Genomic DNA, 16,804 nt, shown 5'->3' with positions numbered 1-16,804 from the left:
GATTCCTGAGGTCCCAGACTGGCAGAAATTTTAGAGGCTACGTAATACAGAGCTTTCCTGACATGCTTACGGCAGCTTATGAGTGGAGGTCAGTCATTATGAAAAGGTAAAGCAGCCTGCTCTCTTCTTTTTATCTCTACTTTTGTGAAAGGAGAGTTTAGCTGGTTTTAATGATGTAAGATGTTTATATTCCACTTTTCTCCCAATCAAGTATTTTAAATAAAGAAGTATACTCTGACAGGCAGCAGTTTAACAAGGACTCAAGCGGTGTCTTTCAACAACCCGCTAGCAGAGATCTTTTTAAATACCAGTTACTGTGTGTGCTGTAAAAATAGAGTAACCCCAAAGAGACAGCCCTAGCGCCGCCCCTGCCCCCCCCCCCACATACACAGTGACACTTTTATCTCTGGGATGGGGTGGGAGAATGCTTCTAGATATCCAAACTAACTTGGAACCAAAGAGGTAACTTCCTGAGATAAAATCTGAAAACATTCAAGAGACCAGACCAACTAGCCCAAAAGCACACCGACTCCTGGTTTTATTAACTTGCAGCCATACAAAATGCATACAAAAAAAGGGCCCCTCACCGGCTCTGAAACCAATTACATCAGAATTGAAAGGGGAGTAGCATAGATTCTTTTAAGTCCCACTGTGTGTGGAGTTCACAGTTCACAAGGAGGTACTTTAAAAGAGATTAGAAGAGCCTTTCCTCTTCCCTGTACAGAAATTTCTGTAATCGTTGGCATAAGATGCAAAAAGACATGATTTATTTTTTAGGTCCCATAGCTGGCTCCCTCTGCATAAAGTCAACCGATCACCTCAAGCTTTTGCTCTCGGCCTGAGCCACCCCAGCTACAACCACCAGGTTTACGCTGAATCATCCCCAGTTGTAGAAATAAATTTTCTGCCAGGCTGGTAAGTAATCCATCAGTGGCCCTGAAACAAAGAAAAAGTGAGTGTGATCAGTAAGGAAGGCCTTAGGAATATGTATTACTCCCAAAGCGCTCCGTTCTTCCCTCTTTCTGGGCTCAGGCATAGGACTCGGCTGAGGATTTGTAGGCAGAAAAAATGACCAGCTTCATACAGCCAAAAGAAAAGCCCACTCAATACAGCTCAGCATTGCTCAGTCCCTAAGCAATTAGGCCCCCTTGCTGGAGTCTCACCTTCCAATAGGAAGAATGGCTTGAAGGAGGAGAATTGCAGCTGTAACTAACTGGGAGGCCACCATGGTGTAGTGGTTAGAGCACTGGGCTAGGATTTGGGAGACCCAGGTCCAAATCCCCACTCTGCCACGGGAGCTTGCTGAGTGACCTTGGGGTCAGTCAGTCTCTGCACCTAAGCTAACTCACAGGGTTGTTTTTGTGAGGATAAAATGGAGATGAGGAGACTAATGCAAGCCACTTTGGGTCCCCACTGTGGAGGCAAGTAGGATACATATACATAAATTCTGCAATTCGGCACACAATCTTCCACTGCTAGCCCTCCAGGATATGGAACTTCACACGATATCGGCAGGCAATGCTTGCAAAGGCTGCATTAACGTTACCAGTCGTCATCTCTTATCAAGGCCAAAAGAAATGAATTAAATTCATAACGTTTAATTGCTGTCAAGCCCTACAAAGATCAAAGGAAATATTTTATACTTCCTGATGCCAGTACAGAATTTTCTGGTGCCTAGAATTCTTCCTCCCCAATTTGTATTGAACCACATAGCAATTTGAAGGTTCATTTAAAATGTGCATGCACATTTGACCCAAGGCTGATAAAGGATCCCCCTCCTATGACTTCCATTCCAGTATGGTAACCTCCTACTCACGCGTGACTAAGCCAACTCCAGGGACATAATCTGCCATCAGGCGCAGCAGAAAGAGGATCCTACCCCTAAGGAAATAGAAGACACAAACAGGTTGGCTCAACTGGAAAGAGCCCCTTGAAACCCACCAGTGGACAAACACTTTCAGAATGATGAATGCTTAGAATCCGTAGGTTTCAAGGGACCACAGCACCCAACTCCTCTAGAAAACACACAGTTCCCTTTAGAAAAGAGGGAGTGGAGTGGACAGAAGCCAGCCTAGCATCCTTACTCTGAGTATCTGTCATAGAAGGGCGATCTCAGCAGGTAGTACAGCAGCAGGAGAGTCCGCCGTCTTAGCTCCATGCGCTCACGTTTGTTCAGGTCTTTCATGTCACTCAGTAAACTCAAGCTGCAGAAGGACAAGAACAGAATCACAAAGGAGCAGCCTCTGGGTCTTCGTGTGTGCCAATATGCTCAGCCTCCTTTCATGCCTCTTAAAAGAAGAATCCTCACCTCCTTTCTCAATAATTAGTTTCTTAACAGGAGAGCTGCAGGCCTTAAGCCGGCCTGGCAGCAAAGCTCTCTTGTGCAAAGGCACTTTCCTCCAGTGCTAGTCAAAATTGATCATTGGTGAGGAACTTCACATATGCTCAAAGGCAGCAATGGGGGAAGCAGCACAACAGTCATCACCCATGTCACGACTACATCTCAGATCAGTCCTCTAGAAAGATGCCTTAAGACTGCATACATGACAGGCTGGTGTTGCTAGTCTTTAAGAAGGCAGGAGAACAACAAGGAAAACACTGGAATACAATGATAAGCCAGCTCTGTTCTCCGGGTCTCCCCATACTAACTTCAGCATCATGGCAGGGCCTTTTGCAGATACCACCCTCCAGCTGGGCAAAATCTATAGCTGCCCATATACACGCGTTCTCTGTGGGGTAGCCCCACCTTAGGGAATATCCTGCCCAAGGAGGTCAGGAAAGCTCCGATTCTCCTGGCTTTTCACAAGCTATGCAAAACTGAATTATTCAGGAGGGCACGTTTCATCTCTCTGCTTGGATTTATGCCATTTTCAAAATTTGACAGGCCATACTCTATTGTCTTTGTTAACAAAGTTCTAGCTGTTGATCTTATTGACTTGCACTGTGTAATCCACCTAATGCACAAGGGGACAGTATGGCTATTACATTCCAAAACAACCCTGGCAGAGAAAAGATTCCATCCTGGTTCAGGTTAAACTTGACCTTGGGTATCTCCAGTGCGTAGAAGAACTACTAGATAGTCCTATCTGTTGCAAAAGATGCCCCCCAACTCTCTTCTCCAGTTACTCCCAGTAAGACTGCTTTTCAGTTGTGAACAAGTGCACAATGCTGTGCACTGTGCTACAACATGCGGGGGGGGGGGATTAGTTGAAATAATGAAGTCCTTTTCTCCAGACTGACCTTGTGATATCCAAGATTCCTGACAGGAGCCAGGGTTTCCAAGATCTCTGTCCCCATAGCCCTAGACTTAGTACTAAAACCAAAGGTTAAGGAATGAACCATCACAACAGAACTGGCAAGCCTGTGGAAGAAGACCAACTCCCCAAGCAGTCTTGTTAAGCCCAGACAGGTTACAGCAGCTATTTTGCAGTGACAGCGTAACAGGAGAGGTGAATTGGGTAAGAGCTTCCTGTCCACTGACAGATGCAAAGGCTGGAGCCTGTCTGAGAGTCACACCCACTCAACAACAAGGACTAGGATGCTGTACACTGAGGCTGCAACTCCCTCTAGTGGCATACAGGATACACTACAAGGCCCATTGGAAGTCAGAGCAGGATACAGTGGAGCAGAGGCCGGATCACGTAGATGGACTCCGCAGTGGTTTCCTGAATGCGTAAAGGGGTTGGAGGCTGGTCCATCTCTACGGCTCTTTGGTTCTGCTTCTCCTCCCTTAGCTGAGGTGCTCCCCAATGTCTGGAGTACAGAGATGGGGCTGAAATTGAGACACAGTTTTGTATGAAAGGTAAGCAATCAGCCAGTGTTCTCTAGTGGTTACAGTTCCGGACGAGGCTCTGGAGACCCAAATTCAAATCCTCACCCTGCTTTGGAAGCTTGATGAGTTAAATTAGGACAGTCACTCTCTCAGTCTAACCTACCTCACAGGGTTGTTGTTTTAAGGATAAAATGGAGGAGGGATGATTGATGTTGTAAGCCAATGGGTCCCCAACTGGAGGACGATGGAAGCAGGGTGCATATTCATAAATTCTGTGATTCATCCTCCACCATCCAAAGACTAAAAAAGTTGCTAGCCCTCCTAGCCACTAGGGGTTCCCACTGGGAAGAAAGGAAGAGTATACATGAGGTAAACAAACCTATTTGCCCAGGCTTCGTATCAAACATTGGGGCTGCTTTTGAAACACCCCCATACACTCACAGTTTTAACACTTGTAGTCCTGCAAGCATATCACAGCCCATTTCCATCCTATGCACAAGACAGGAGACAGGCTCAAGAAAATACTTACTGCTTTCGAGGGACCTCATGACACGGCTAGAGCGTTTCCCCACATATATCTGCTCCTTGCCTGTCGAGTGGCCCTCTGTATCTGTCAGGAGACAGGCATATTAGACCAAAGGCTAAGCTTGGGGTGAAACCCTCCCTGCTGCTTTTAATTTGTTAAAGATAAGACATCCATTTGCCTGTTAAAAACAGTCAACCCATGGAGAGGATATTCTAAGTTCTAGTTGAAATTAAAAACGGCCCCATTTGCTAGCCTTCAGCAAAGCCAGAGCACCAAAAGGTGCTGCCCAAGCTTTCTGCTATTATTAGAGTTGCCAACTGTCTGGAGGAAAAACATATTTCACCTCTTTAACAGAGGCTTAATGGAACGTTATTTACCAGGAGATATTCATTACCTCCATGCCAGGAGAAGTTTCACCTGCCCATTTCCAGCCTCTACTAAAGGGATAGGACATTTTTCTCACAGCCTGTTTCCAAAAGAGATATCAGGGCTGATGCAACCACTCTAATCGGGGAAGTCCGAAGCCTTCCTCTATAAGTGCTCTTCCTCCAATGTAAGAGCCACTTAAGTTGAAGAAAGGCGTTAACGCTTTACTTAGCAGAGTGGCTGGACCTACCTCACTGTGAGTCCCATTCAGTAGTAAGCCAAACAAGGCCAACAGGAATTCTATAGAATTTGTGGCATTACAACAGTGGCGCTTATCTTTAGTATGAGGGGCAGCAAGGTCAATCTCTGGTGTGGCACAATGTAAAAGCAGGGGCATGAGTAATATTGGAATTGCACAATCCTGCACTAGAGGATGTAAAGGAGGCAATAAGAACAACAACATAACAACAACAACAGTTTGCTTATATACCACCTTTCTGGACAGATTAGTACGACACTCAGAGCAGTGAACAAAGTCAATGATATTCTTGTCCCCACAATATGGCTGAGCTGGGGCTGAGAAGAGTGGCTTACCAAGGCCCCCTCAGAGTTCATGGCAGTAGTGGAAGTCGAACTAGCAGAATGCTGATTCACAACCCATCCACTTAACCACTATGCTACAGCAGCACTGTAAGAATTCTCCGTATTTTGGCCCCACAGTGGAGTCTATCAGCTGTACAACCTATGGAATTAGAGCTTAGGCCACAAGAACTCCTAACATCTTTTCAGAGCACACTGGTTTAATCCTTAAGAGTATGGCCCATCTTAGCTTCTGCTCTGGGGACTCTACTTGGGTAGAATGGAGGCATACAAATGTTATAAATAATAAATAAATAAATTATCCATGGCTCTCCATAAGCCTCCTGCAAGTCCTCTTTAATGCTGTGTCCAATACCCTCCTACTGCCTGGGAGGTGAGACCACAAACTGCCTCCCAGATCTCTCTTTTCTTGGTAGACACACCCACCCCTTTCAGGTATCAGTCTAACCATGACTGCAGGCAGAGAATAAGAACTGGGTGATAACAGAGAGCAATATAAGGAAAAACTGGAGCTTTTGTATTGATGAAACCACTCAAGGGAGGAGGGGAGTGTATTTTCTTTAGGCTGACAGATATAAACCTCTTTCAGCTGAGCAACTTCCCCAAACTTCCTTCCAGGTGAAGCCAAAGGGGCTGCAGTGTGTGAAGCACCTGACTCACCTTGCTGCTGCAATGACTGTCTCCTGTCTAGTGGCACAATTGGAGGAGATGTCTGGATGCCAGCTTTGTACCAGAGCAACAGCAGGAGGCGCAGGATGGCTCTGTAGGTTAGAGCAAATCGTGAGCCAAAAGCACCAGGCATGCACTGGGAACTGCAGCTTCACAATCAAGATGCTGGAAAAAATACACGCCTGTGCAGTGGCCAGCAATTCACACCAGCCTTGCATTTGCAATCCAGATTAGAAACAGCTTGTTTTCAGTCCAGGCTCAAAATGGGCTGTTTAACCTTCCTATACTGGGCTGTGCCTAAAATCATTAATGATGACTTATACACCAAAACCACAACTGATGCTGAGGACAAACAACTTAGCTTGCGCTCTCTGACCACAGACTGAAAAAAACAAGCAGACTTGCTGACAGCACAAGGAATGTGCATACCAACAATGGACAGCATCAGTAGACTCACTTTTTGCCTATTTAATTGGTTATTGTCAAACATCTGGAGAGCACATCCTGCCATGCTGTCAGTTTTCCTCCCAACCCATCCACACCATCACCAGAGCCAAAAGGACATTCAACGCCTCCAGAATGACACAGGAATTGTGCGTGGGCAGACAGCTAGGTGGCAGTATGACAGAACGTGCAACTGTGATTGCTGGATGAGAAGGTAGAGAGCAACAGTGCCTCAAGCAAACCCAGTCAGAATAGGGGTGCAGCTCCAGCACAAAGGTAACATTCTCTAAAACCAGCAAGCACCTATCAGGAACCTTCCCCCCAACCTGTGCTGTGGCAACTTAGCCCTACAGACCTTCAAACAGCAGGCCTGCAGAGTCCTTTTACAACAAGCTCTTATGTGGCTCTTGGGACTCATTATGGAGCATCTCCCTCTTCTCCCCACTCAACACTTACTTGGCAAGCTGGATGAGGACAATGGTGGCCCATCGGCCAGTCTCACCCCACATCTTGGCAGCCCCCATCTCGGCAAAGACTTCCATGCATTCTAGGACACTCAGCCATGTCAGCAGTTTCTGCTGGGGAAGTGACTGCAAAGCAAGAGACAAATCACAATATGAGCTGGCTTTAAAAAATTCTCTCTCAAATCACAGTATGAAGATTCTGTTGAGCTTTCCTAAGAGTAATAAATAAAGATCCTTCCACACAAAGCCAACTGACAGAACAGCCTAGCAAATGTAGACCCATTCAAAGGATTACTTGGCAGGTAGAAAGATTATCAAAATACACGCCACCCTACTACAGCCTATAGGAAGTAATTAAACAGGTATGCAGGAACACAAGGCCATTCTAACCTTTTCCTGAGTGTTGTGGCCCCTTTCAACGCTACAAATGCAAGACAAGGAAGGGTTGGCAAATGCTTGAGATTTGACAGCAGTCTCAAACCCCATGTGCCAACAGAGTGGAAGCCTGAGCAAAGTTCTAGCCACCAAGAATAGAAAATACAGCTTGCATATCACCTCCTCCTCTGGCTTAATGGAGGTTCTTACCACAGGAAGGGACTGCCGCAACTCCTTCCGAAGGATCCAGTCATTCAGCAACACCAGCAAATTGGAGGCTGAATACACTAAGAAAGGCAAAGGTGGAAGAGAGACACAAAATTACTGCTGTTGGTCAACTGGGAAAGAAACCAGACCCCTGATTAAAAACTTCTCTACCAAGGGAAAGTTCAGCTCTCACTACCATCTCTTATCCTGGCTTCATCATTAGCACAGAAGTTGACTTGGCCTTCTCCTCAGCTGAGTGTAAAGAAAGAGAAATTTTTCCACTTCGGTTTTGCTTTGGTACAATTCCCTAACTTTATGCTCTCAACTTTATCATCCTGCATAGTATTACAGAATACCTGTACACTGCTCATATTCTTCTCAACAACTTTATTCTAAACCAGATTACAAGCCCCAAGTGAACATTTGGGTCCCATAAAGTGCAATGGAGGTTGCAAAACAAAAGGTTGACAGAGGCAAGGCAGATCAGAAATGACCAATAACGAAAAACAGATGCCAAGGACTATGGATGGACTATCATCTGCACTGTGCAATACCAGCAACTACCTGGCAGACATCTGGATGATCTGATTAGAACTACTGGCCAAATGTGCCATGTCAATAAAGCGTCTGAATTAAGAATGGTGTCTTTCCCAGGAATTACAGTATCAGAAGACTTGGAGATAGCCCAAATGCAGTAATTCCAACAGTCAGTTGCATCAACTTTAAACACCATGGATAAGGAATGTAGGGATCTGAAACTTTAAAACAGACCAAGAATCCCTCCTCCAAGAAGACAAAGTTCAGACTCTTCAGACCACTTAGATCAACATCTGACAAAGAAGCAGTTCCCCAAAGAATGCTTCAATTCATTACTAGTTATGTAAGTATTATTTTTGCTACTTGAAATGGTCCTGGTCTTCTTGAAGAGCTACCAAACAGCACTAGGTATACAGTTCCGGTTGCCATATTTCAAAAAGGAAATCGGAGCATAGGGAAAAATGCAGAAAGGACCGACTAGAATGATCAAGGGGCTGACACTCCTGTCCTATTAGGAATAACTAGGGAGTTTGGTGCTTTTTATTTCAGAAAAATGACATCTAAAAGAGGGACATGATAGAGATTTATAAAACTATCCATTTTCTGCAACCCATGCAGAGAGATGATTTCTTTCTCCCTCCCACATAACACTAGAACTCTGGACACTCAATAAAGTTGACGGGCAGTAGATTCAGGATAGAAAAAAGGAAGTACCTCTTCAGTACAAGACTGACTGGCTTGCGGAATACGTTGTCACATTATCTGGTGATGGCCACTAGTTATTTGGCTTTAAAAGGGGATCAGACAAGATTATCAATGGCTATTAGCAATGATTAAATGGAACCTCCATGGCTCAGAGGCAGCAGCCTTCTAGATACCAATGCAGGGGGGCAAAAGCAGGGGCAGACATTGGCCTCCATGCTGGGAACAACAACCGTCCTGGGGAATCTGGTTGTTTAGTGTGTGATGCTGGATGCTGTACCTGATTGGTGCAATTCAGCACAGTTGCTCCTCAAGCAGTTATTCAGGAGACTGTACCATAATTCCTTGCTGTTCACATATATTTGTACAATTCCATATAAAGAGCTTCATGTTCAAGGAAGACAAACTGGGCTATCCTAAAGTTTTTTTCTGCTCTGCTCAGACAGGAAGTAATGACTCTCTCTACAGCAGAGAGAGGCCAGGAGCTTTCACTTGTTCATCCTTCAAAAAGGAATCTTTAACTCCTTTCTTAAAGGCAACATGAGCTTGTTTGGTGTAGTGGTTAAGAGCGCGAGACTCTAATCTGGAGAGCCGGGTTTGATTCCCCACTCCTCCACTTGAAGCCAGCTGGGTGACCTTGGGCTAGACACAGTTCTCTGGAGCTCTCTCAGCCCCACCCACCTCACAGGGTGTTTGTTGTGGGGATAATAATAACATACTTTGTAAACCGCTCTGAGTGGGTGTTAAGTCGTCCTGAAGGGCAGTAAGTAAATTGAACGTTGTTGTTGTTATTATTATTGCTCAGGCTTTATTAAATGAAAGCAGCTGTTTCATGTGATAAAGAGCTGTTTACTTAGCAGCTCAGAATAGAATACGCAGGGGGTTTCCCTATATCATATTTACAACAACTCTTCAAAATCACTCGTTGAGCTTCACAGGTAAGCAGGAACTAGAATCTGTCTTGAGCAAGGCCAAGATTGTACTCTCTTTGTTCCAAACCTTTAGCAGTCATTAAATAATCCTGGCTATACATTAGAGTTTCACATTTTCTTTCTCCTTAGAAGAGCTTTGTGCGTATCTCACCTAATAATGCCCAACAGTATCTACATAAGAGAGACTGGGGGCTCTGCAGCTCATGTGGTGTAGTGTGAGATCAGGTTCTGGGAGACCCAGGTTCAAATCTCTTTTCTTGGAAGTTTCCTGAGTTACCTGGGGCCAATCATACAGTCTCAGCCAATCTCTCAGGATTGTTGTGAGGATAAAGTAGAGGACAGAACAATGTAAGGCACTTTGGGTCTCCACTGAGGAGAAAGGTGGGGAATAAATGTTGTAAATATATAAACAAACAAATTCTCCAGCATTACTTACCAAGCTCAGAAAGTTCATGAGAGTCTGAGAACCGACCTAGAAAATAAGCATGGATGAGGTGTGAGCCACTGTTCCATAATCTTCTAAAAAAAGTTCAGGAGATCTTCAGGGGGAAACTGCCCTCTTACATAAAGAAGCCACGGCACTATTCAAGCAGTCAGGAAGTTTAACGTTCTCCTCAGAACCCTGCATGTACCCAGAGTTCTAAACTCCAACAATACCTCAAGAGATCTAATGCAGACCTGTCAACTAAGAGCAACCTTTCTTTGGAGACTAGTGACAGATGCTTTGTCCTTAATTTGTGTCTTTTTGCCATAGCTTTCTAGAAAAGAAATCCAAAGTTTTTTCCATTACATTTGATAGATACTGGGGCCAGCGTGAGTCTGTGATTCAAATGATACAATCAGAAAAATAGGTTAAATACACTGTTTTTCCTGGCAAACTACAAGCAAATTACTTTCTTTTTTGTTATTTTATTTATTTAAACAATTTCCATGCCACCTTTTCTCCAGTTCAGGGTTCCCAAGATGACAACCATTAAAACAGTTCAAAAATAAAAAAGCATTTAGAATACAAATATATATATAAAACATTTTAAGTATTTAAATAAAATATATAAATGCATAAAACACATAGAAAGGTCAAATAAGAGTTAGCGAAGGAACACTCTCCCCTTTCAATTTTCAATCTTTAGTCACTGGAGGAAGACAATGATAGAGGAAAACTGATGAACAGCCTTGGGGAGGGAGTTCAAAAGTTTCAGCACCACAACCCAAAAGACCCTTTCTCAGATTGCCGCCTGTCTAGCCTCAGATGGGAAGAGCGCTCAGAGCAGAGCCTCCAAAGATTTACAGAGTGAACAGCTAGGTTCATCTCTCTCAGGTACACTGGAACAAGCCATATATGGCTTTAAAGATCAATACCAGCACCTTGTTTACATATATTTTTGTGATCAGACTCACAGCTAATGTGAACCTGGTGACAGCTGTCATCTGGTTCCATTAACTGAAAGAGCTAGAGGCGGCCTAATATGAAAAGCAGACTGAAAACAGATTTCTGTGTGCAAAAGAGAGATGTCACATATACGGGTGAAGGAAAAAAACTGAATGATGGTTTGTACCTTAATGCAGCAGCACGTATCCTCACTGGGACTCCAGTTAGGACACACATTAGACCTATCTTGTGCCAGCTGCACTGGCTTCCAATTGGGTTCCAGGTAAAATTTAAGGTACTGACTATGATGTTCAAAGCCCTAAATGGACTGGGACCTACATACCTGCAGGACTGCCTCTTGCCATATGTTCCCCGGAGGGCTCTTTGCTCAGCCGATCAACATCTTCTGATGGTTCCTGGTCCCAAGGATGTTTACCTAGCCTCAGCTAGGGCCAGGTCGTTTTTAGCCTTGGCACCAGCCTGGTGGAACTCTCTCTGTGTCAAGACCAGGGCCCTGTGGGACTTATCACAGTTCCACCATACCTGTAAGACAGAGATGTTCTGCCAGGCCTACGGCAGTGGTTGAGGTCTGGGTGGACTACCTGGTCTGCCTCTCTGCTGTGGCCTTGGTCCACTGCCCTACCCCCTCCGACTGCTGAAGAGGTGTATAGTTTTAATATCTTTGCTGCTGTTGGATATGGTTTTATGGTTTTAATTGTGTTTTGTACTTTGTATCGTATTATTAATTTTTTACTGTATTTACTGTTATTGTAGTCTAACAATGGTGTTACCCACCCTGAGCCCATTCGTGGGGAGGGTGGGTTAGAAAGGTAATATATTAAATTAAATTAACCACACTGCACCATTACACTACCTCGAGATCATCACATCCTGAATTATGCAAGGCTCCTTCTAGTCTGATAGGATTGATCCTATTCATTAATGTATGGGCTCTCAAAACTCTTGACAACATTCCTCAAACACAAGATCCTAAGTTCCTAGTCATGAGATCAGAGGACATGCCTCCTTACAGACCAGTAACTTGGTAAAGAACAAGAAGCACAGGGTCGGGGTTTTTTTTGGGGGGGGGGGAATAAACGAGACCACCATAAGAGGTTTATAATATTATGAATGGTGTGGAGAGCGCAGACACAGAAATGTTTCACCCTCTCATATAACACCAAAATATCACATTCACACCGTAACATCAATTGGCATTTTCAAGACAGAAAGAAGACATCATACACAATTGACATTAAATTTACTGTCAAAAGTAGTAGGGATGATCAGTTTTAAAAGGAGTGTAGACAAATTTATGAAGATCTATTAACTAAGGCAGTTAAACGGAACCACCGTGTTTAGAAGAAGTATATCTGACGTTGTGATAAACAATGAGGGAGGTCTATTGATTTCATCCAGCTCTATCTTGCGCTCAGCCACCAGAACAAAACTGATTATCTGAGAAAGAAAGTGCAGTATTTAATTGAGGCTCTTCAAACGAGAAGCTGCAATTTTCATTTTCCACGTTACTGCTATTCGGCTTCGATCCTGCAGCTCCTTAAACACCCAGGTGACTCTGCAGGCGCGGGGGCGGGGCGGAATAAACCATGGGATAAGATCAACTCCAGGGAAATAATCGCTGCCAAATCGTGGCTGTGATCCTAGAGCCAAACCCAAAGACTTGACACACACGAGCGTGCGCCGTTTGTCCCGGCAGGATCCCCCTGCATTTAACAACTGCGAAAACTGCAGAAATTCCGCAGGTGACTCTGCCAGTCAAGGCACTTTCACCGGCCGGACTTCTACTGACGCCCAGCCGTCAGGCGCACAGGACCCCCGCTGGAAAGAACCTGTCACACGGCCACATGAGCCACCAAGGAGGCGAGGCAGCAGCTCCCGCTCAGATTCCTGCGCCCGCCGCTGGTCCTCCTCCCCACCCCCAGTACCTGGCAGCAGGTAGGAGAGGCCGCGCACGGCGCTCTCTAGTTGGGCAGTGGCCGCCGGGTGCCGCTTCACGTACTCCTGGTAGCGGTGGCACAGGTGCCGCAGCCTCCCCGCCGGCCCCTGCGCAGCTCCAGCCATGGCTGCCCAGGGGGAGAGGCTCGCGCGCCACCCACCGCCGCACCGCGCACGGCCCCCTCACGCTTCCGGGCCACGCGCGGGCACGCTCGCCCACCCACTTCTGCGCCTGCGCAGATCCCTTGCCGACAAGCCCCATCTGAGAGAACCGAGGTAATCGAGCGGAAGGGAGAATCAATCGAAGTTGAAGTGACGAACCCAAACTGGCACCGGCTGAGAGGGGTGAGTCGCGGGCACGCCCCTCGGGCTAGCTGCCGCCGCAGAGCTCCAGCGGCCTCGCGTGCTCCTCGTGGGAACGCTGGGCGGGGCTCCCCGCTGGACCCCAAGCGACGCCTGCGGCTTCTGCCTGGGTGCTGGGGCGGGGTAGGGCGGGGAGGCGGCGGCTGCTTCTGTCGTCGTCGGACGGGCTGTGGTGGCGCCGTCCTCCGCCCGCCCCGCCGTATCGCTGGTGGCGAATGGGGCACTCCAGGTGGGTGGTCTGGGCCGGCCGAAGAAAAGGGAGGGGCGGGGAGGGAAGGATGATCTGGGGACGGGCCCTGTCCCTGGAAGACCCCGCTCGTAACGAGGAAGGACGCCTTCCTCCCCTGGCTTAAAGCAAACCCCTCACAGCACCTCGCGCGCCGTTTGGTGGCGCCGTCTATTAAATTAGTAAAGGGAATACAGTAAGAGCTGCGATGTTTTCTATTGGCAGCCGCAATAGTTTCCCCGGTTGTGTTCGGAAATAAATACGACGCCCGCAGCCTCTAGGAAATCGCCTTTCCTCTCCTGCTGATCCCACCGCCTTGCATGTTTAGATATCCGCGGCTGCAGTCTTCGACGTACTTACTTGCAAGTTGATCCCGTCAAAATCAACGACTCCAAATTGGTTTAGAATCGGATTGCAAACATCTGTGTGTCGTTTCAACCGCCTCTCCAGTTTCTAGAGAGATGGCAGGATCTTTTCAGTATCTCTCTCTTGATCTTCTAGGTAGAGGTGAGATGGGGGCAAAGGTTATGGGGAAGAATGACCCTTCGCGTCCCCGGGAGAATCCCATCTTCCCACATTCCTTGGCTCAACCCACAAGTGCCGAGGCGGCCCTGCTTTAAATGGGCTGGAAACCTAGTCGAGGACCAAGAATTCTAACCGGAGCAAAGCAAACAGGGCACATGGTGTCACTTAGCTTAAAGGAGTATTTGAGTCCAGTGGCACTTTGTTTTTTGAACAATAAATGGCCATGAATTGCTAGAGTTGGTGACACTGATATGCAGAACTCAAAAGTATGCAAGAAAATAAGTTTTTAAAAAGCCATGTGATACTTTTTAGTGAGACCAACTGAAATAGCATAAAACAGTGCATAAGCTTTTGAGTTCTCTAGAATTCATCAGGCTAGATGTTAAGATAAAAGTGTGCAGGGGGAAAATCATGTCTCAGGTCATGATATTTAAGATCTTGTGATCATCTTGTTTGCAACAGTTACAATTGATGATAACACGGACTACCCATTATAGGTGTTTAGCACCTATAGGGCAATAACATTGCAATCCTATGCAGAGTTACTCCAGTCAAAGCCTGTTGAAATCAATGGGTTTAGATTGGTATATCTCTGCATACAATTGCACTGGAATGGTAGCATTTGGAAACCAGTGGCAAAACACTTCAGTCTTCCAGGATGCTATGCTGTGGATCTGAAGGTTAGAGTTCTTTAACAAAGGGTTTTTAAAGTGAAGTTTCAAGAAGAAATTACTGAATTACTGTCAATAGGTTTAGTTGCATTAAAAAATCTGACCCTTTTGCTATTTAAAGCTGTTGTAAATGATGTTTGTGCTTATTTTGTATATTTCTAAGTTTTGCTTACAAATATCACAAATTTGCAATTAATGGCCTTTTAACTCACATCATAAATTTTTGCTTCTCCCCTCCCCCCGCACTTATATTGAACCTTCACTCCAGCATCTGATGAAAGGTATTGTATGCTATGGAAACTAATGCTACAATAAATCTGCTCTTTAAAGTATCATAAAGTACCTTTTTGTGTTTGCTGTAAGAGATTAACATGACTATCCTGCTTGAATTCTGGTCTCTTGAGAAATAACAGGGAGGCCTCGGTGAAGAGGTGTTCTCAAAGCTCATAAAAATATTTTATCTTTAAAACTACTGCACATTCTCCTGCTCCCCATTTACAGGAGGTTATACCATTTATTGCCCCTTTCTAAAGTACTTAATTTGAAGGTCATTCTAAAATAAAAAGAATTTGGGATTAAGAGACAAGTTAAGGCAGTTAAAACATCACTCATGCTCCAAAAATGTGGAAATTGTTAGTTAAGTTTACCAATTTATGCTGTGCCAGCAGTACAGAAATCGCAAGACTGACATTTCTAGTACTCTTACAAGTTGGCTTCATAATAGCCACACTTTTCCATGCTTTTTAGCCCCAATTCTCTCCCTCTAATGTCAGTGCTTAATGTTTAATAAGAATTTGGTTACATGTGGAAATTACTATTGATGTGAAATGCTCCTAGGAAGGAATGGATATAAAGACAATGTCAGTGTGAGAAAAAAAATCTAAAAGAGCAAAAGAAAGTGTACTTGCATGAAGGCCATACTGTAAGCAAGCAGAATGTCAGATTGTGTAGTGTTTGTACTGTGTCTGTGGTGTGAGAGTTACGGTTTCCATTGTTTATTTTTTAGAGTAAGAGTGAATTCTGAAGTGCCTTAACTCTTCTTTTAAATTTAGTATTGTTGTAATTTTATATTTTACTTACTTTTAAAAAATAGGAACGGTTAAATCACTGATCCCTCTGTGATGGAGGAAGATGATGGTAGTCAAATTTATTTATGTATTTTTATTTCATCTACATCCCTCCTAAGATTTCCCTTCACACCTAAACAGCTCTTCTCTTGTGGCTCAGACTTTCTTCCCTATACTCAACTGGTCAACTGGCTATTATTTTTTTATTTTAGAAAAACATTCTATGTTTACCGAATATCAGATTACATCCCTTTTCAGATAGATTCTCCGTGCCAAATTTCAGATGGAGCAAATCATTTAATGATAAATAAAATGTTATGGGGGCCATTAAGGTAGCTTAAGTGTACAAGAATGAAGTGAAATCCCATGCAGAGTTTCATCAGTCAATGGCCTTAAACTGAGCAGAGGATTATACTGCATGATAGTATGGAATCTTACAAGCTAACAACCTGATTGAACCTGTTGAATTTAATTGGTATAGGCTCACTTAAACCTGTGCAGGGCTGCAATCCTATTTACCTCTTTTTAACTATGGATAAAATTATGCTGTACCTAATTTATTGTATTATGAACTTTCTGGACTAAAGCTTTCTTTATGTAACTGTACTTATTCTTAAACTTGTGTGTTGCTTTTCTGTTCTTAAAAGGGCCCCAAGGCCTTTAACATTTAATACAATTATAATTTGGTCTTCAAGTGTCACAAACCTCTTTGCCTTGTGGTAGCTCAGTCTCTGCTTTTTATTTATTCTGCTGCTGCTAGCATGTCTCCTGGTGATTATAGTTCTTTGCTTTCTTAACTAAAGGGTGGCTTATGCAAGCACTTGTCAGACTGGCCCTATACATGTTCACCTAGAAGTAAGTCCCACTGAAATTAATCTGATTTACTTCCAATTCCGCATATATAGGATTGTTCCCTTCCCTTTATGTTCAGAATGCTCGAATGCTTTTATTCTTGCAGACAAATGTATTTTTAAGACTCTTGTAACAGATAATACACAGATTACAATAATGATTCAATAAAGGGAAACCTTAA

General features: G+C 44.6%; 1 protein-coding gene across 2 annotated transcripts; it reads right to left on the bottom strand.

Moving 5' to 3' along the window:
- Positions 1-503: 503 nt before the first annotated feature.
- Positions 504-13,144, bottom strand: PEX16 (peroxisomal biogenesis factor 16). Of its 2 annotated transcripts, none has more exons than XM_054972032.1 (11): positions 12,910-13,144; positions 10,031-10,066; positions 7,427-7,503; positions 6,834-6,967; positions 5,925-6,025; positions 4,302-4,382; positions 3,620-3,772; positions 3,241-3,313; positions 2,085-2,204; positions 1,817-1,881; positions 504-936 (listed from the first exon to the last, which is right to left on the bottom strand). In XM_054972032.1, exons 1-11 carry the CDS (start codon positions 13,043-13,045, stop codon positions 878-880), a joined length of 1,035 nt encoding a protein of 344 aa, XP_054828007.1. In that variant the 5' UTR covers positions 13,046-13,144; the 3' UTR covers positions 504-877. The 2 variants fall into 2 exon arrangements, with proteins under 2 accessions (XP_054828007.1, XP_054828008.1); XM_054972033.1 differs by lacking the exon at positions 12,910-13,144 and adding an exon at positions 11,307-12,853.
- Between the last annotated feature and the right edge of the window lie 3,660 nt (positions 13,145-16,804).

Source organism: Eublepharis macularius, chromosome 2 (genome assembly GCF_028583425.1).
Source record: "Eublepharis macularius isolate TG4126 chromosome 2, MPM_Emac_v1.0, whole genome shotgun sequence".
Lineage (NCBI taxonomy): Eukaryota > Metazoa > Chordata > Lepidosauria > Squamata > Eublepharidae > Eublepharis > Eublepharis macularius.
The sequence above is the reverse complement of the archived record's forward strand: the minus strand, read 5'-3'. Positions and strand labels throughout refer to the sequence as shown.

Bases quoted from the DNA above. Each gene is read 5' to 3' on its own strand.
- PEX16 (XM_054972032.1), bottom strand. From the start codon at position 13,045: ATGGCTGGAGCTGCGCAGGGGCCGGCGGGGAGGCTGCGGCACCTGTGC. The intron at 6,968-7,426 runs GTAAGAACCTCC...CTTGCTTTGCAG, and splicing joins TGCGGCAGTCCCTTCCTGTG to TCACTTCCCCAGCAGAAACT. The intron at 4,383-5,924 runs GTGAGTCAGGTG...GTCTCCTGACAG, and splicing joins ACAGTCATTGCAGCAGCAAG to ATACAGAGGGCCACTCGACA.